This window comes from Phyllobates terribilis, unplaced genomic scaffold (genome assembly GCF_046119375.1).
Source record: "Phyllobates terribilis strain yellow unplaced genomic scaffold, ASM4611937v1 Scaffold_1__5_contigs__length_1240528914, whole genome shotgun sequence".
Taxonomy (NCBI): domain Eukaryota; kingdom Metazoa; phylum Chordata; class Amphibia; order Anura; family Dendrobatidae; genus Phyllobates; species Phyllobates terribilis.
This window is the reverse complement of record NW_027362761.1, coordinates 213,921,126-213,941,462: the sequence shown is the minus strand read 5'-3', so window position 1 is coordinate 213,941,462 and position 20,337 is coordinate 213,921,126. Positions and strand designations below refer to the sequence as shown.

General features: G+C 38.0%; 1 protein-coding gene across 1 annotated transcript in view; it reads right to left on the bottom strand.

Moving 5' to 3' along the window:
• Positions 1-1,862: 1,862 nt before the first annotated feature.
• Positions 1,863-20,337, bottom strand: part of ERCC6L2 (ERCC excision repair 6 like 2) — a 155,338-nt gene continuing 136,863 nt past the window's right edge. The window contains exon 19 of the mRNA XM_073670981.1: positions 1,863-3,266. Within this exon, the coding sequence (XP_073527082.1) occupies positions 2,399-3,266 (868 nt within the window). The 3' untranslated portion in view covers positions 1,863-2,398. The remainder of the gene's footprint in view (positions 3,267-20,337) is intronic.

The following is a 20,337-nucleotide window of genomic DNA, read 5'->3' as shown; positions in this document are numbered from 1 at the left end:
GAGTCACATAGAATAACTGCAGATTTTCATCCTAATCCCGGACAACCCTTTTAACTCAGACAATGACATACCGGGATGTTGGTTCTAAACGTAACCTATTGGACATGCAGTCCTAACCATAGGCAGAATTAAATACATATATGGTCCTGCATTATAAATAAAAGTATCCAACAAAAGACAAATACTGTAGAAACCTATACAATAAGGTTGCACATCATGCAGAAAAATAACATCAGCCGTCTGAATGAGGCCTAAAGAAATACAAGAGCTATAATGCATAACATAAGAAATGTGATGAAAATCACAGTATATAGTTGAAACCAGAAGTATACATACACTATATAAAAAGACACATATGCATGTTTTTCTCAATATCTGACATGAAATCAGAATAAACCTTTCCCGTTTTAGGTCAATTAGGATTACCATAATGTTTAATATTTGCCAAATGCTAGAATAAAGAGAGTGAGACAATGTTTTAAGGCATTTTTATTACTTACTGCAAAGTCGAAAATTTACATACACTAAGATTACTACGACTTTAAACAATTCTGGACTGCCCATAGGATGATGTCATATGTTTGGAAGCTTCTGATAGTTTTTTTTGGCAACATCTGAGTTAATTAGAGACACACCTGTGGATGTATTTTAATGCACATCTAAAACACACTGCTTCTTTGTGTAGCATCATGGGAAAGTCTAAAGAAATCAGCCAAGATATCAGGAAGAGAATTGTGGACTTGCACAAGTCTGGCTCATCCTTGGGTACAATTTCAAGATACCTGAAGGTGCCCTGTTCATCTGTACAAACAATTATACACAAGTACAAAAAAGATGGGACTGTCCAGCCATCATATCGCTCAGACAGGAGACGGGTTCTGTGTCCCAGAGATGAACGTGCTTTGGTCCGACATGTGTATATCAACCCAAGGACAAAAGCAAAAAACCTTGTGAAGAAGATGGTGGAAGCTGGTAAGATTGTGTCACTTGCCACAGTGAAACGAGTACTGTATCAACATGGGCTGAAAAGGCCACTCTGCCAGGAAGAAATCATTGCTCCAAAAGAAACATAAAAAAGCAAGGTTAATGTTTGCAAATGCACACAGGAACATAGACCTTAATTTCTGGAGACATGTCCTGTGGTCTGATGAAACTAAAATTGAACTTTTTGGGCATAATGACCATCGTTACACTTGGAGGGAAAAGGGAGAAGCTTGGAAGCCTAAGAACACCATCCCAACTGTGAAACACGGGGGTGGCAGCATCATTTTTTATTTTTTTTTGCTGCAGGAGGGACTGGTGCACTTCACAAAATAGATGGCATCATGAGAAAAGAAGATTATGTGGCAATACTGAAGTAACATCTCAAGACATCCGCCAGGAAGTTAAAGCTTGGGCGGAAATGGGTCTTCCAAATGGACAATGACCCGAAGCATACTGCCAAAATGGTAACAAAGTGGCTTAAGGATAACAAAGTCAATGTTTTGGATTGGCAATCACAAAGCCCTGATCTCAATCCTATTGAAAATTTATGGGCAAAGCTGAAAAGGCAGGTGCGAGCAAGGCGATCTACAAACCTGGATCAGTTACACCAGTTTTGTCAGGAGGAATGGGGCCAAATTCCGATGAACTATTGTGAGAAGCTTGTGGAAGGATATCTCAAACGTTTGACCCGTCATTCAGTTTAAGGGCAATGGTACCAAATACTAATGAAATTTATATAAACTTTTGACTTTGCAGTAAGTAATAAAAATGCCTTAAAACATTCTCTCTCTCATTATTCTGGCATTTGGCAAATATTAAAAATTATGGTAATCCTAATTGACCTAAAACGGGAAAGGTTTATCCTGATTTCATGTCAGATATTGAGAAAAACATGAATATGTGTCTTTTTATATAGTGTATGTAAACTTCTGGATTCAACTGTAGTTGCCACAATATGGTCAATTTGTTACCCATATTGGGTGATTTTTAGTCTTACTATAGACTGAGAGCTAGTACTTCAATGTCTTTGGATAGATTTGATTGTTTTTAGATGTCTAGGCAAAAAGATGCAGCCTACTACGTCTGAGTGTCAGTCTCCAGTAGGAGTATACGCCCAAAAATGATGCAAGTCAGAGCTCACTTTCGCTCTGCCGGCACCATTATAGTCTATGGCCCGGTCGGCTCATATATCAAAATCCTGTTTTACGGAGGGTTCAGACCCAAGCCCCGATGAGACCCACGAACAAGCAGAAAAGCGCAATCTGAAAGGACCCCAACATAGTTTCTATATAAAAAAAATTAAAAAATCTTAATTCGTTCACAACCCATATAATCATGCAGATCATATTTTAGTTTGAAACACAAAATAATTCTGCACAATAGCAATTTAACAAATAATTCGGAGATCTTGAGGTCAGTCTTCTGTATTTTCCTTCTTCCTCCATAAGAACTTTTCATTCTTTGCCCACATTGAATTATTCCAGCTGTCCTTTTTAGACACTGAAGGTAAAATTGAAGACTCACAAACTTTTTGAATTACAGACAAGTCAGTGAGCCTGTTGATACTTTCATCATTTTGTTCATTAAGAATATCCCAGAAGTCTTTAGAGCGTTGTCTTGGTTTGGTTGTTGCAGGTTCACACTGAGAAGACGTTTGTGGGACACCCAAGCGATAATTACCCTGAGAGTTAAAAAGATCATCCAATATAGATGTATCACCAAGCAAGTCAGCAACAGAGTCTTTCCTCGTTTTCCCCGGCAGACTTTCTTGTTTTAACAAGTGGTCGTCTGTGACATAGTTGATTTCTTTGGAAAAACTTGTTCCAGGTTCTGTCATTTTCAACTCAGTATATAGAAACTGTTTACGTTTGTGGTCATTACTACTCTTTTCCATGGTCATGTTAAGAGACGGTTCAGTATTTCTGGTGTCTGTGAGATGATCCATTTTTGTGAAATAAATTTCATTTTTCCGTGCACAGTCATCACTATTGTCCAAATTCCCAGAAGTGGGAATCATTTTACTTGTGTACTTTGGAGACGTATTTATACATTTCGTTCTTCTTTTCATTTTTTTTAAATTAGTCTTAGATTTGCTTTCTTTCTTTTCATTTGCAATTATAGGATCTTGATTTGGGTAAAGATCTGACACCTCAGAATATCTTTTGGTATAAAATTCTCGAAGCATGTCCTGTCTCACATGTGATTTCACACTGACAAAATGACGAGCAAGCTCTTCTGCAGATGCCATTTTGAAGTGCACCACCATTTGCTCAAAATGCCTCCTGCAAAATAAAGTACAAAATATGAGAACAATGTCCTACTTTATGCACAAAAAAGAAAAAATAGAAACAGGTTGTATTATACAAATGAATCAACACATTGGGTGAGATCCAGTCAGGCTTCTCACTGTAATGGCCCAACAATCGTTATTTTCTCCAAATTATTTAACGATGTTATACAAATGCAGGAAGATGTAATAAGGAAATCTAAAATGGTTTTACAAGACGGGACTGATTAAAATGTCCCTCTTCATCAGTTAATATTTTTATATGCAGTAAGTCATTGCTGAAAGTGTTGACACCCTTGAAATTGTTCCAAAAAATGAAGTATTTCTCCCTGAAAATTATTGCAATTACGCATGTTTTGTTATATATGTTTATTTCCTTCGTGTGTATTGGAACACCACAAAAAAAAACTGAGAAAAAAAGGCAAATTGGACATAATTTCACACAAAACTCCAAAAATGGGCTGGACAAAATTGTTAGCACCGTTCCAAAATTAGGGTAAACAACTTTGTTTCAAGCACGTGATGCTTGTTCAAACTCCCTTATGGCAAGTAACAGGAGTGGTCAATAGGAAAATCACTTCACTTCCTCAATAGCAAAATCACTCCTGAAACCAGATAAAAAGGAGAGAAGTTGACTCAATCTTTGCATTGTGTGCCTCTGTGAGCCACACTAAGCATAAAAAACAGAAAGAGGAGAAGAGAACTGTCTTAGGACTTGAGAACCAAAATTGTTGAACAATATCCACAATCTCAAGGTTAAAAGTCCATCTCCAAATATCTTGTTGTTCCTTTGTCCACGGTGGGCGACATAATCAAGAAATTTATAACCCATGGCACTGTAGTTAATCTCCCTGGATGTGAATGGCAGAGAAAAATTGATGAAAGGTTGCAATGCAGGATACTCAGGAAGCTCCAATCAAGTTCCAAAGAAATTCAAGCTGTCCTGCAGGCTAAGGGTGCATGAGTGTCAGTGCGAACAAACCATCAACATTTGAATAAAAGGAAATTCTATGGCAAGAGACTTAGGAGGACTCCACTTCTGAGACAGAGATATAAAAAATGTAGACTGCAGTTTGACAAAATGTACGTGAGTAAGCCAAAAATCTTCTGGGAAAGCATCTTGTGGACAGATGAGACCAAGATAGAGCACATCATTCTACTGTTTACCGAAAACAGAATTAGGCCCACAAAGAAAAGAACACAGTACCTAAAGTCAAATATGGTGGAGGTTTAAAGATGTTTTGGGGTTGTTTTGCTGTTTCTGGCACTGGGTGCCTTGACTGTGTGCAAGGTATAATGAAATGTGAAGATTACCAAAAGATTTTGGATCGCAATATAGTGCCCAGTGTCAGAAAGCTGGGTTTACATCCTAGGTCATGGGTCTTCAAGCAGGACAATGACCCCAAAGATACTTCAAGAAGCCCCCAGAAACGGATGTAAACAAAGCGATGGAGAGTTCTGAAGTTGCCAGCAATGAGTCCGGATCTAAATCCCATTAAACACCTTTGGAGAGATCTTAAAATTGCTGTTGGGAGAAGGCACCTATCAAATATGAGAGACCCGGAGCAGTTTGCAAAAGAAGAGTGGGGCAAAATTCCAGTTGCGAGAGAAGCTTGTTGATGGTTATAGGAAGCGATGGATTGCAGTTATTTATTCCAAAGGGTTGTGCAACCAAATATTAAGCTGAGGGTGCCAACAATTTTGCCCGGCTCATTTTTGGGGTTTTGGGCTAAATTATGTCCAATTTGCCTTTTTTTCTCATTTTTTTTTTGTGTTGTTTCAATACATATAAAGGAAATAAACATATTTATAACAAAACGTGAAATTGCAATAATTTTCTGGAAGAAATACTTCAATGTCTTGAACAATTTCAAGGGTGCCAAAACTTTCGGCCATGACTGTAGATTTTCTTTTCATACAATAGGCTTCTAAAAACTGAAGCAATAAGAAAAGTCAAGAACTTTTACGTATGAGGTGGTGTTTTATGAATCTATGGTATTTTTTGTACTTCTAGTACATTTTGATCCCAATTAACCTTTCCACACTTGGGAGGTACTTACACCCATCATGGTTAACTATTTGTGTACATGAACTGACCTGTGTCCATCACAAATCAAGACTGTCAAAGTGAAAAGAAAACATACTGGTGTATGACTTTCTATTCCTGAGCAGTGGCAGATCTCTGCAGACCATACTAGTGTAATAAAATTTGTGGTGGCCAAGTAAGTAAAATAGAAGAAGACATGAAAACATTTTATGATCAAGACATCTGTCAACAAATATAATCTAAGCATCATTTTAATACATTTGTAAACTTTTTGCTAGACTTTGTTGTGATGTACTGTATGCGTTATTTTTCTCATAAGTGGTAATTACTCAAAATGCCTCTCAATGTTAATCAAGACCATATTTTCTTGTGACATGCAAACTGTTTCCTGAACACATATGTACAAAGTTTTGATTATGTTTAGTGTGAGAACGGCCAGAGCTGACTAGGCGACATTAAACTTCTTGTTTTTCTCTCCTTCTCATTCTACCAAGTTCCATTAAAGTCCACAGCAAAGCATTCCAGGCAGGATCTTACGCAGACATACTGTAGATCAATGTTCACTTCATGACCGTAATGCATTGGTAGACATGCGATTGTAAGCAACCTTACCCTATGGAAATGACGACTGTAGTACAAAGATTATTTCATCCATTTCCATACAAAAGCTAACAGGCTAGTTTTTAGCTGAGATTCATAGTCAATTTAATTTTGAGGCATTCATTTTTTAGTGTCGGGGGGAAAAAGCAGAAAACATACAGTACGCATTAGAAAACAACAACTGTCTACAACACAATAATATGAAAACTCATTTGTACATCAATATGAATTCAATGGGCATCCAGTATCCCTACTGATCAGCTATTTTCAGCTATGTTGGCTTGATGTAAACCGTGAACGAAGCTGGGACAGCACAGCTCTGTTCACTATTGGCTGTTGATGAGAACTGCAGTTTAGTTCCTACTGAAGTATACAGGAGCTAAGTTGCATTTCTTGGCAATGGCCATTACACAATTAACGGAGCTGAGCTGTTCTAACCCTGTTCATGGTTTACGTTCAGTCACTGCTGGGCCTATAAAAGCTTATCAGTGGGAGTTCAGGGTGTTGGACCAATCTCATTAGTATCCTAAGCCTAAGGCCGGGGTCACACAATTCTCTCATGTGAGAGAATTGGATCGATTACAGTGGCTTGCAAAAGTATTCACCCCCCCCCCCCCCCTTAGCATTTCTCCTGTTTTGCTACCTCACAACCTGAAATGTAACTTTTTTTAGGGTTTGCATCAGTTCCTGTAAAGAACATGCCTACAACTGTTAACATTTGTATTTCTTTCTATTGTGAAGCAAACAACAAATAGGACAAAATAACTGAAAACTTCAGTGTGCATAACTATTTACCCCCCTAAAGTCAGTACTTTGTAGAGCCTCCTTTTGCAGCAAGTACAGCTGCAAGTCACTTTGGATAAGTCTCTATGAGCTTTTCACATCTTGCCACTGGGATTTTTGCCCATTCCTCAAGGCAAAACTGCTCCAGCTCCTTCAAGTTACATGGTTTCCAGTGGTGAACAGCAATCTGACAAACAAATAAAGTTGTACTCTGTAACGCTATAGCATGCAAACATTAAATATATGAAATTGGAATAGCATTACTGCTCTAGAAAATAGGAAAAATGAAGATACTTAGCGCATAAATTGGCCAATTCATGTATGCCACGCAGCCACGGCAAGGTGATCTTCTTTACTGGGAACCTAGCCTACTGTGAATCCTCTCCTGGTCCTACATTGATATGGGTAGCATCAAAACTGGATATCCATATGCAAAAAAATGGCACTTCAAACAAATTCCTAATTCACCAATTCTGCGCTATATTACTAGAGCAGAGAAACGAAGAGATCTATAAGTATAAAATAATCAATTTTATTTCATCAATCAATAAAAGATAGGAAACACGGTATTAAAAATATATACGGTTAAAAAACAGAGTGCCCAGTATGAGGGACTAGCTCTTAACCAGGAATACAATTATAATGAAGGCTCATAAGTTATTAAACTATCATAGTATAATAAATCAGCATTTATAGAAAACTCCTTAAGAACAAGTTTATCAGCATAGTATATAGGAGTAAAAAGCCGTATACTCCAAAACCCATTTTGTTCAGTATTTCTAACCATCACTATGGCTTCCTTTAATGTTGGGGAATTATTTATTTGGATCTGAACATAGGGTTAATTTATGTCCCATTATAAGATCCTATATTGCACTCGCTATACTATAGATAGCCATTAATCATATATACTATGCTGATAAACTTATTCTTAAGGAGTTTTCTATAAATGCTGATGTATTGTACTATGATAGTTTAATACCTTTTGAGCCTTCATTATAATTGTATTCCTGGTTAAGTGCTAGTCCCTCATACTGTGCACTCTGTTTTTTAACCGAATATATTTTTAATATAGTGTTTCCTTTCTTTTATTGATTGATGAAATAAAATTGATTATTTTATACTTATGGATCTCTTCGTTTCTCTGCACTAGTAATGTAGCGCAGGATTGGTGAATTATTGATATGGGTAGGTAGGATTCTGCTGTGATCAAAACCGCCTTAAGCTGATGGGTGGAGTGCTCAGTCAGAGAGCCTATGTATTCAAATATCAAAGACTGACCGTCACTTCCAAAAAAAAACCCAGGTATGTACAGGTGCATACTAAGAGTAGCCACCTCCATACAGTAGCGACCAAAAGTTTTGCATTTTTTTTAAAAGTGTGATTACTTCTATCTGGTTGTCGTATTGCCATTTTCCTGGTGATTTTAGTAAACTGGAAGGAAATGGTTGTCAGCTATAAGGAATAAAATTGTGTTTGACATTGTTTTATCCCTTTATGTGTTAGTTTTCAACATTTGCTGGGCCAAATGTTTTGCATATTTTGTCATAGGTAGTCGAATTTTGCCTAAAAAAAATTTGTGAGAGTTTTTTTAGGTTAAAACATGGCAAAGACAAAGCCACATTTATCATCAGATGTCAGGAAGCTTATTATTTTGAGAGTGAAGTCAGGCAAAAGCCAAAAAAGGTAGATATGGAATTCAACTGTTCTCAGAGTCAAGCGTCACGTAGATTGAAGAAAGTAAAAGAAGGTTATGGAACAGCTGACAAAGCTAGAAGTGGACGACTATGGAAAATTTCCTTCAAAGTTGATCACATTACTAAGAAAAAGTCAGTATCTGATGTCCATTAATGTGCTGCTACATATTTCACATAAAATGAACGAAGAATATGGGGTCAAAATAAGTCACTAAACTGTAGTGCGACAGCTAAGAGCAGTAGGGCTGAATGCACGAGTTCCAGTCAAGAAGCCTTTCATCTCTGCAAAGAACGAAAGCTCCGACTTGAGTTTGCCAAAGAACACAGCCAGTGGAAAGAGACAGATTGGCCTAAGGTGTTGTGGTCGGATGAATCCAAGTTCAATCTGTTTGGTAGTGCCGGCATGCACTATATATACAGCCCAATTGAAAAACTTAATGATGTAAGGTACCAAACACCTACAGTGAAACATGGTGGTGGCAATGTCATGGTTTGGGGCTGCTTTTCTGCATCTGCCATTGGCCTTCTTCATAGAATTGATGGAAATATGAATGCTACCATGTACAAGGATATACTGGAGAATGTAATGCTGCCACATGGTAAAACCAATGTGGGCAGGGGATGGAAATAACAATGATCCTAAACACACATCCAATTTAGTCACAAATTGGTTAGCAAAGAAAAATGTTTGCCTGTTGCAAAGGCCAAGCCAATCACCTGATGTAAACCCTATAAAGAGCACCTTTGGGATGAGTTAGGGTGATGAGTTGGGGCCCGTACCCATAGCAATAAAGATGAATTGTTTGCAGATTTGCAAATGGAATGGAGCAAGATCCCTTACGGTGTCTTGAATACCCTAGTGGCTTCAATGCCCCGTCGGTGTGATGCAGTAATTAAAGCAACAGGTTATGCTACAAAATACTAAGCTATGGCATTATAAACAATGAATTACTCTCTATGTTGTGATCAATAAATAGTATATGCAAAAGTTTTGGCAGTCAGTTTTCTTTAAATGATCATACCTATATTCAAAAGCATTTTGGTTAAAATTAAGGTCTTGCGTGATGACAACTTCATGCACTTTCAATTCATAACCAGGGAAATGGCATCACAATAACCAGACAGAAGTAATCACACTTTTAAAAAAAATGCAAAACTTTTGGTCGCTACTGTATATAACTAACAAATAAGATAACGCTCTGTAACGCTATAGCATGCAAACATGAAATATATGAAATTGGAATAGCACTACTGCTTTAGAAAATACGAAAAAACGAAGATACTTCGAGCATTCTACCTACCCATATAAATGTAGGCTATCAGTCCAGGAGACGATTGGCATTAGCCTAGAGGGGGATCATCAGATATTTTTTTTTATAACCCAATCCTGACTTGTATTTCTCAACAACTTTGTCTTTGACTTGTTTGGAGATCTCCTTGGTCTGCATGGTGTTGTTTGGTTAGTGGCGCCTCTTGTTTAATGGTGTTGCAGCTTCTGTGGCCTTTCAGGAAAGGTGCGTATATACTGACAGACCATGTGACACTTAGATTGCACACAGGTCGACTACCTTTCACTAAGGAAAAGGGGGTGAATACATATGCACATGACAATTTTTAGTTATTTGATCCCATAAATTTAATTTATGCCTATATTTTTCTCACTGCACTAATTTAGACTATTTAGTATAGATTCATCACACACAAATCGGATTACAAAATTATTTAAACACAAGTTGTAATGTAACAAAATGGGTAAAAAGCCAAGTTTGATCAGCGTGTCAGCCTAGTGTGATCCGATTCTCTCAGATGAGAGAATCGTAGCACAAGTGAGGAGAAGATGGGGAACAGAATTTCTCCATCTTTTCCATTGTATGATTATGGGGAAATCATCCGAGTGCAGTCCGATAATTACCACGCACCCATAGGCTTGAAAGGGTGCGAGTCATCCGATTTGTGCTGCAAATCGCAGCATGCTGCAATTTCTTCTCATGCTGAATTGGTATGAGAAAAAAAAGCTGATCAACACTGCCCCATAAAATAACATTGGTATGAGTGTCAGGTAGCACTCGTCCGATGTATACGCTTGTGTGAGCGATCCCATATTTTGTAAAACTGGAGCACAAAATTGGTGTGGCATATCAAACTTCAAATACATAAAAAAAAAGTTGCGATTGAAAAAAGTTTCATCTCAATGTCAGACCTAGGTGTAGAAAAAGTACGGTAGTTTAAGCCATTGTGAAGGTTAATAATGTTGAAGAATATGTCAGTAAATTAGGTAAGTTTGAACTTACACTAGCTGAAGTTAGACCACTTTTGATACATGTGGGTTAAAGTTTATGAACAAAGCATAAAAGAAGTTGCAGTGCTTTCAAAACAGTGGACTGTCCACATGGTCACTCGGCCAACGAGATACTGAATAAATCACTGTCCACCAATTAGTAGAACCTAAATGATCTACTTATTACCATGAACTAAATATCTTTGAAATTGTTGTTTAACTACTTCTGGACCACCCATAAATTATAAATATCCAGGCGGTCCTTACTCTTCAATGATGTTCTAAAATGTTACTGCAGAGTAAGCAGCTTGCAGGAGACTGTGCAGCTGTGTAGGCAGGGAGCTGGCTGTCACACAGTACCGAACTTCCCATAGAGAAGGCAAGTAGAGTTTATTACTCTCTCTGCCTTTCAGATCACTTTATACACAGCACTTGTTCAGTGCTGTGTGCACAGTATAGGAAGCAGTCATTGCTCCCTAGCCCGGACCCAGAAATCATGTGATAGCTGGCTGTAGGAAGTTTGCAGGAGCAGCTGGGTTCTAGGAAACTCAATCAGCTCTGCTATGCAGGCAGGAGACTGAAATTCCACTGTAGTTGGGGCAAATATACCAGCCCCAGTTACAGGGAAAATCAGAACTAATAAGAAAGGGGAACATAATTTAAAGTGTTTTTTTAGCAGCCCTTTATGGTCCTGCGAAAATAAAAAATGGGAAAAATAGACATGCATTCACTATTTTTTTTACATTTTGATATCAGCAATAAAAAAAGAATATAAAAATGACCTAGGTACTGAGCCCCACATATCGCGAAAAAAAAGACAAAAATTATTTAATATCCAAATAAGAAAATGGCTTTATTTCCGCTCTTCCATAAAAGCCAGATTTGTGGAGTATACAACTAATAGTTGTCCTGTGGACAGATTCTCCAGCCTGAGCTGTAGATCTCTGTAGCTCGTTCTGAGAGACCATGGGCCTCTTGGCTGCTTCTCTAATTCATGCTCTCCTGGCTGCTTGTCTAATTAGTCTTGTCCTTGTTTGGGATGTCAGTTTAGGTGGAAGACCATGTCTTGGTAGATTTGCAATGGTTAAATACTCCTTTCATGTTTGGATGATGGATTGAACAGTGCTCCATGAGATGCTCAGAGCTTGGGCTATTTCTTATAACTAAACCCTGCTTTACTCTTCTCCACAACTTTATCCCTGACCTGTATGATGTGTTCCTTGGTTTTCATGATGTTGTTTCATCCCTCATGTTCTCAAACAAACCTCTGAGGCCTTCACAGAACAGCTGTAGTTTATGGAAAATAAACTACACACAGACGGATTCAATTTACTAATTATGTGACTTCTGGTGGTAATTGGTCATCCTGGATTTTATTTTGAGGTATCAGACTACAGTGGGCTGAATACAGATGCATGTCACAATTTTCAGATTTATATTTTTAGATTTATATAACATAAAATCCAAATAAAAAACAGTTGGTGGGTGTAAATGATAAAATGTGAAAAACGGGGTAATGAATACTTTTTCAAGGCATGGTACTTTGCTTCATTACTCTGAAGGAAGCAGTTTAATTGTGTTCGCATAATGACATTGGCTGTTCTACACATCAAGAATTCTGCTATTCGACACTACACTGTGAGCAGAATTATTAGGATTAGGCAAGTTGTACTTTTGAGGATTATTTTTATTATTGATCAACAACTATGTTCTCAATCAACCCAAAAGACTCATAAATATCCAAGCTTAATATTTTTGGAAGTTGGAGTGTTTTTTTTTTAGATTTGGCTATCTTAGGAGGATATCTGTTTGTGCAGGTAACTATTACTGTGCAGAATTATTAGGCAACAATAAAAACCAAATATAATCCCATCTCACTTGTTTATTTTCACCAGGTAAACCAATATCAGTGCACAAAATTTAGAAATAAAAATTTCTGACATGCAAAAACAAAAACCAAAAAAATTAGTGATCAATATAGCCACCTTTCTTTATGATGACACTCAACAGCCTTCCATCCATAGATTCTATCAGTTGCTTGATCTGTTTTCGATCAACATTGCGTGCAGCAGCCACCACAGCCTCCCAGACACTGTTCCGAGAGGTGTACTGTTTTCCCTCCCTGTAGATCTCACATTTTATGATGGACCACAGGTTCTCTATGGGGTTCAGATCAGGTGAACAAGGGGGCCATGTCATTATTTTTTCTTCTTTTAGACCTTTAGTGGCCAGCCACGTTGTGGAGTAGTTGGATGCATGTGATGGAGCATTGTCCTGCATGAAAATCATGTTTTTCTTGAACGATACCGACTTCTTCCTGTAACACTGCTTGAAGAAGTTGTCTTCCAGAAACTGGCAGTAGGTCTGGGAGTTGAACTTCACTCCATCCTCAACCCGAAAAGGTCCCACCAGTTCATCTTTGATAATATCAGACCATACCAGTACCCCATCTCCACCTTGCTGGCGCCTGAGTCGGAGTGGAGCTCTCTGCCCTTTACTGATCCAGACTCTGGCCCATCCATCTGGCCCATCAAGAGTCACTCTCATTTCATCAGTCCATAAAAACTTAGAAAAATCAGTCTTAAGATATTTCTTGGACCATTCTTGACGTTTTATCGTATGTTTCTTGTTCAAGGTGGTCGTTTTTCAGCCTTCCTTACCTGGGCCATGTCCCTGTGTATCGCACACCTTGTGCTTTTTGATACTCCAGTAACGTTGCAGCTCTGAAATATGGCAAAACTGGAGGCGAATGTCATCTTCACGCTTGATTTTACTCAATTCATGGGCAGTTATTTTGCGCCTTTTTTGGCCAACACGCTTCTTGCGACCCTGTTGGCTATTTGCCATGAAACGCTTGACTGTTCGGTGACCACGCTTCAAAAGTTTGGAAATTTCAAGACTGCTGCATCCCTCTGCAGGACATCTCACAATTTTGGACTTTTCAGAGCCCGTCAAATCTCTCTTCTGACCCATTTTGCCAAAGGAAAGGAAGTTGCCTAATAATTAAGCACACCTTATATAGGGTGTTGATATCATTAGTCAACACCCCTCCTTATTACACAGATGCACATCACCAGATTTACTTAATTGGTAGTTGGCTCTCAAGCCTCTGCATCTTGGAGTAGGACAACGTGTATAAAAAGTATCATGTGATCAAAATACTCATTTGCCTAATAATTCTGCACACAGTGCATTTAGATACTGCTTTTGTGAAGATTACTTGATTCTCACAACACTTTGTTATTAAATTATATGTCCATTGTTTGTTGTTTAATTAAATGGAAACTCTAGTTTGGGCTCTTTTTCATAAGTCCATATTATTGGTCAGCATTTCATCAGTATTTGCAAAAAAAACAAGACTGACTCCAACATAGAAGAGGTGAAATCTTATAGTCTTTCTCCTTTTCTCCTGAGGTTGGCTTACAAATACTGATGAAATAGTAATAGAAAAAAGAAATGTGAATTAAGCCTTAATAAATTGCACAAATTAGTAACATTTTTATCTCTATATATTAAAATTAATTTCTGTTGTGCTTTCTTTATGCACAGTCAAACGACTAGACCATAAATGTCAAACTCAGGGCACGGGCCTAATCTGACCCGCAGTGTAATTATATTTGGCTTGCGAGAAAATACCAAATGTCTACTAGAGCTGGCCCGCAAGTAGACAGTGCATGCACTGCTAATACTACAAATACCATGTTTCCGGTCCGGCACGCTCCCTAGTTACTACAAGGCTGTTTGATGCACCTCCTAACCGGCATTCACAAGAGCTGGAAGTTCCCTCCTCTTATAATAATAATAATAATCTTTTTATTTATATAGTGCCAACATATTCCGCAGCACTTTACAATTCAGACAATTTACAGACATTATCGGTACTGTCCACATTGGGGTTCACAATCTACATTCCCTATCAATATGTCTTTGGAGTGTGGGAAGAAACCGGAGGAAACCCACGCAAACACGCGGAGAACATACAAACTCCTTGCAGATGTTGTCCTTGGTGGGATTTGAACTCTTCTCCCTACATCAGCACGCACTCCCTATGTGCTCTCCCATACATCTCAGCATGCATAGTGCCTACTACCCTCTGTATGATATTGAGCCGGTGCGATCAAGCCACGATTGATTTTATTGCTCTATTTGATCATGTATTCTCCATTTGTTTTTTTGTTATCCTTTCTCTATTTATTGAGATTTTACTCTTTTTGGTCACACTCCCTACCATCTTGACCCAGCAAATATTATTATTTCAATACTGTTTATGTACTTCTGATGTTTTCTATTTCCCTATATTTTCTTCTATTTGAGAGTCACCACACCCTTTGCATTCCCCTGTATATTGCTATTTACCATCCCCACAACCCTAACTTCTCCTGCAGTATTGGGGTTTTCCCTACCCTAGGCAGATTACCCCAACCTAATTTTTCTCCCTCCTCAGCCCCTTTTTTACTGTCACGATTAATGTTATAATGTTTTTTCCAAGTTTTTAATTTTGGCCCACTGTATATTTGAATCTGACAACCCTGGACTAGACCCATTGGCACCAAATTTGGCACAAATAAAAATCAGGTTCTTGCCAAAGATTTAGTCTGGGATTCAGTTCTCTAGGGACTATCATTCTTGAGATATTCACAAAAAATGGAATATGAAAGCAAATATTAAATTTACAGAAAAACTACTGAACCAATTTGCCCCAAATTTGCCATATAGGTAAATCAGACACTGCAGAAGGTTTTACACTAGGTTTCAGGTCTCTCCGTTGTACCGATCTCAAGATATTCGGGGGGAAAACAGAACAAAAGCGGAAATATTAATTTGCAGCCAAACGACTGAACCAATTTGCCCCATATATGCCATATAGGTAAATCAGACACTGTAGAAGGTTTTACACTAGGTTTCAGCTCTCTCAGTTGTACCGATCTCAAGATATTCGGGGGAAAAAACAGAACAAACGGAAATATTAATTTGCAGCCAAACGACTGAACCAATTTGCCCCGAATTTGACATTTGGGTAAAACAAGAACTTTGGAAGGTTTTAGACTGGGCTTCAGTTGTTCACTTTGTAAGGTTTTAGACTCTCGAGAAATTTGCCAAAGAAACAGAACATAAATGCAAATATTACAGCCAAATGACTGGACCAATCTGCCCCAAACTTGTCACATAGGTGAATTTCAGAAGGTTTTACACTAGGATTCATCTCTCTAGGTCCACTATGCTGGCTTCTCATCAGTAGCAAACAAAGTTTTTAATCACGTACAAAGGATAAACCGTTAAACCAAATAGACCTATGCGAGCCACTTATGTAAGGCAAAATTGGCAGATACCAAACATATAAAAAAAAAAAAAAGAAATCAAACCTCTTGTCATACTTAGACCACCAATCTGTAGACTGTGATACATATAATAACAATATTAAATGATGTTCTTGCCATTGCAAAAATGGAGAATAAAAAGCATTACACTGGTCATCATATATGATGTTGCAATTTCATTATACAATTTGTTGTACTGATCCCTACCAATAGTGTGTAGTGTTGAGCAAGTATGTTCTGTTAACCCTTTCGCCGAGTATGCTCGGGCCGAGCTCCGAGTAGTTACAGCTGCTCGGTGATATGGTTGAATCGCTCCCGTGTGCATGATTTGCGACGGTTTGACAGTTTTAATACATGTGAGGAATGTCTATTTCTTACACATTCCTCCCATGTAATAAAGCTGTCAAACAGTTGCAAATCATGCACACGGGAGCGATTCAACCATATCACCGAGCAGCAGTAACTACTCGGAGCTCGGCCCGAGCATACTCGGACAGAACATACTCGCTCAACACTAATAGTGTGCCATACTAGTAATACCAGTACTAGTGTGTAATACCGATACCAGTAGTGGAACCACCAGTGATTAAGTATTAACTAGCTGAGATGGTGATAATCCTTTAAATTGTGAACGTAGCAGAACTACATAAAAAATCTACCCCAATGAATCCTAGAGATAACACTAAAAAAAGAGGATCTGTATTTTACAAAAACACTTATCTGAAATAAGTAAAGACTGTTGTTATAGTTTCATGGTATACAAGACTATCAAAGCAAACCATTTACTGGCATCATTTCCCTTTGAATTAGTAGGACATTTTTGAAAACGAATATTTCATTAAGTTATTTGGTGTAATGTCATGGCTTATCGAAGCACTAATAAATATTTTCCAAGCTCCAGGCCCACTGTGCTGATTTTACACAAGGTTACACCGAAACATGCTGTTTATTAAATCTGTCTAGAGTCCATTCTGGAGGATTAGCAAATAAATATTTGTTTTTTTGGAGATTAAGGAACTGCAAATGTGAAATACTGTAGTCGTGCTACGCCAAGTTCCAGTTTGATTTTGGTATTCAGCTGCCAAGAAAATTTTACCTTTCAGTTGCCAAGAACATGACCTCAGTCTTAACCTGACAGTGTGACCTTCTCAGAAATGAGAAATTGCTTTACTCGTTACCCCTTATAAAATGTATAGTTAAGTATGACGTACGAAAATCCGAGAAAAGTTTGATTTAACTATATTTTTATTTGTCTAGTCTCAATCGTTAGCTGCAGAGGAACTTCAAATTCCAGTTCAAAGAAAACATGGAACAATATTAGGCACAAAAAGAAGATTGGATGAATTTTGAGTTGTAATGACGCTGCCCTGTCTTTTACTGCCTTACAGACAAGTACATGTTAAACAGTTAAAACACATTGGCGAGGTGGGGATTATATTAAACAAGTAACAAGTATTGAAAGCTGAGGGATGTTTTGAACTGGACATTCAGGCACCCACAGTGTCTTGAAAAAGTACTCATACCCCATGAACTTTCCACATTTTTTACGTTACACCCACAAACTTAAATTTATTTGATATACCAACACAAAGTAGCAGATATTTGTGAAATGTAAAGGAATTGATACATGGCTTTCTAAATATTCTAAAAATATAAATCTGAAAATTGTGACGATTTGTAACTGGCCCCCCTGAGTCAATACATTGTAGGGCCACCTTTCGCTGCAATTAATGCTGCAGGTCTCTAACAAGTTTTCCTCCACAATTGCCCAGTATTTAGTGCCATCCATCTTCCTATCAACTCTGCTGAAGAAAAGCATCCCCACAGCATGATGCTGCCACCACCATGTTTGACGGTGGGGATGCGGTTTTCAGGGTGATATGCAGCGTTAGATTTCTGCCACACATAGCGTTGTACATTTAGCCCAAAAAGTTATTTTTTGATCTCATCTGACCAGAGCATCTTCTTCCAGAAGCCCTGTAGGGGACACAGCAAGCATGTGAAAGAAGTCCAGAAATAAATTCCATTGATAATCTGTGGAAAGACTTGAAAATTGCTGCTCACAGACGCTCTCCACTCAATCTCACTGAGCTACAGCTAGTTTGCAAAGAAGTATGAGCAAAATTTCAGCCTCTAGATGCGCAAAGCTGGTAGTGAAATACCCCAAAAGACTTAATACAAATGCACGTCACAATTTTCAGATTTATATTTTTAAAATAATTAGAAATTCATGTATCATTTCCTTTACAGTTCACAACTACTTGCTACTGATATATCACATAAAATTCCAATAAAATACATTACAAGTTTGTGGATTAAATGAGAAAAAAATGTGGGAAAGTTCATGGGGTATGAATACTTTTTCACTGTATATGGGTAGATGATACTATTTGTAGATTACAAAGATCATAAAAGGAGTTGGCCTCCTTAAGGGACAAATTTTTTTTCACTAAAAATCATGTATTTGGAGGCAAAATAAAATAATTTTTGAAATTGGATTTAAAATTTGTACCATTTGCCTTCTATAGTTGCTGTGTTGCATTGTCTATTTCTGGCTGGAGAATGAGTTAACTGAGATTCTATCAGTGAGCTTGCTATGATGATCAAGTCTCTTATCTTTTCTGAGCTCCTTTCGGCTGATGTATGACCAGAGACTACATCAAAGTTGAAAAGAGCCTGTAAAAGCCAAACAATGCAAAATTTGTAAAGAAACCCAATTACAAAAAATGTTTAAAACCTTTAATTTTTGCTCTTTTGTTTTTACCTTGATTCCTCCAAGAGCCATAACTTTATGCCGACGTAGCTGTATGAGGGCTTGTTTTTTGTGTGGTGAGCTGATGTTTTTATTGATACCATTTAGGGGTAGATACTAAGTTTTGATCGCTTCTTATTGCATTTCTTTGCTTACAAGTTAATGTGTTGTGGTGACAAAAAAAACCTAGAATTCTAGTGTTTCGATTTTTCAGTAAAGAAATGTAATATAGACCATAGTAGTACCCCATCTTCTCCTTGCTAGCATCTGAGTCAAAGTGGAGGTCTGTGCCTGTTACTGATCCAGCCTGTTACTGATCCAGCCACAGGCCTGTCAATCTAGTCTGTCAAAAGTCACTCTCATCAGTTAATAAAACCTTTGAAAAATCTGTGTTCCTGTATTACTTTGCCCATTATTGAGGTTTTGTTTCTGTGTCATGTTCAGTGGTGGTCAGATTTCAGCCTACCTTATCTTGGCAATGTCTCTGAGGACTGAATACCTTCTGGGCACTTCAGGGAGGATGCAGCTCTGGAATATGACAGCACTGGACCATAATGGCTTCCTGTTCACTTCACATCTGAGTCTTCTCAAATATTTTCCAGTTAAAGGAGTATGTCCATCTTCAAGATCCTATCCCAATATATAATAGATTTCACACAAGCCGTCCATACATGTAACAAAAAAGTTACAGGGGACTGCCATGGGGGCATCCTGTGCCCCATCTTATGCCAATTTATTTATGGGCTACTGGGAACGTGAGATACTACAACAAGGATCAAGAACTGGCATTGATAAAATCCATAATTGGCTTCGTTATATTGACGATCTCATGTTCATCTGGGAAGGCTCTAGCCAAGAATTAAAAGTGTTCATGGATGGTCTGAATTGCAATGAGTACAATATAAAACTTACATATAAATTTGGCAGGACTGCTGAGTTTTTGGATATTCTGATTTCTACAAATCCCGATGGATATTTGTCTACTACATTGTTTCGGAAAGCAACGGCAACAAATTCTTTGCTTGATGCTTCTTCCTCACATTTACAGTCTACCATTAATGGTATCCCAGTTGGACAATTCTTACGTATCAAAAGGATTTGTTCCAATAATGAACAATTTGAGCAACAAGCACGTGAGCTGTCGGAACGGTTTAAGGCAAGAGGCTACAGCCATCGCATTATTAAGAAAGGCTATCAACGAGCCCAGATGACCTCTAGAAATTCTCCTTTATACAAAAATCAACCCAGTAAAAAGTCAATGAATGGTGATAATCAAGTACGTCTAATTACTAATTATCATACCCAATGGGCAAAATTTAAAACCATCATTCAGACACATTGGGATGTCCTCTCCACGGATCCGATCCTCAAACGTATTCTACCAAACTCTCCATCAATTGTGGCTAAACGATCTCGTAATTTAAGGGACACATTGGTCCATAGCCATTATGAACCCAAGATCCACACAGAATCTAAGGACAGATATGGATTCTTCCCTTGTGGGCTCTGTAAAGCCTGTGGTAATTTAATTAAAACCAAAAATTTCAAGAATCATGACGGCTCCAAGACCTTCGAAATTCAACATCATATC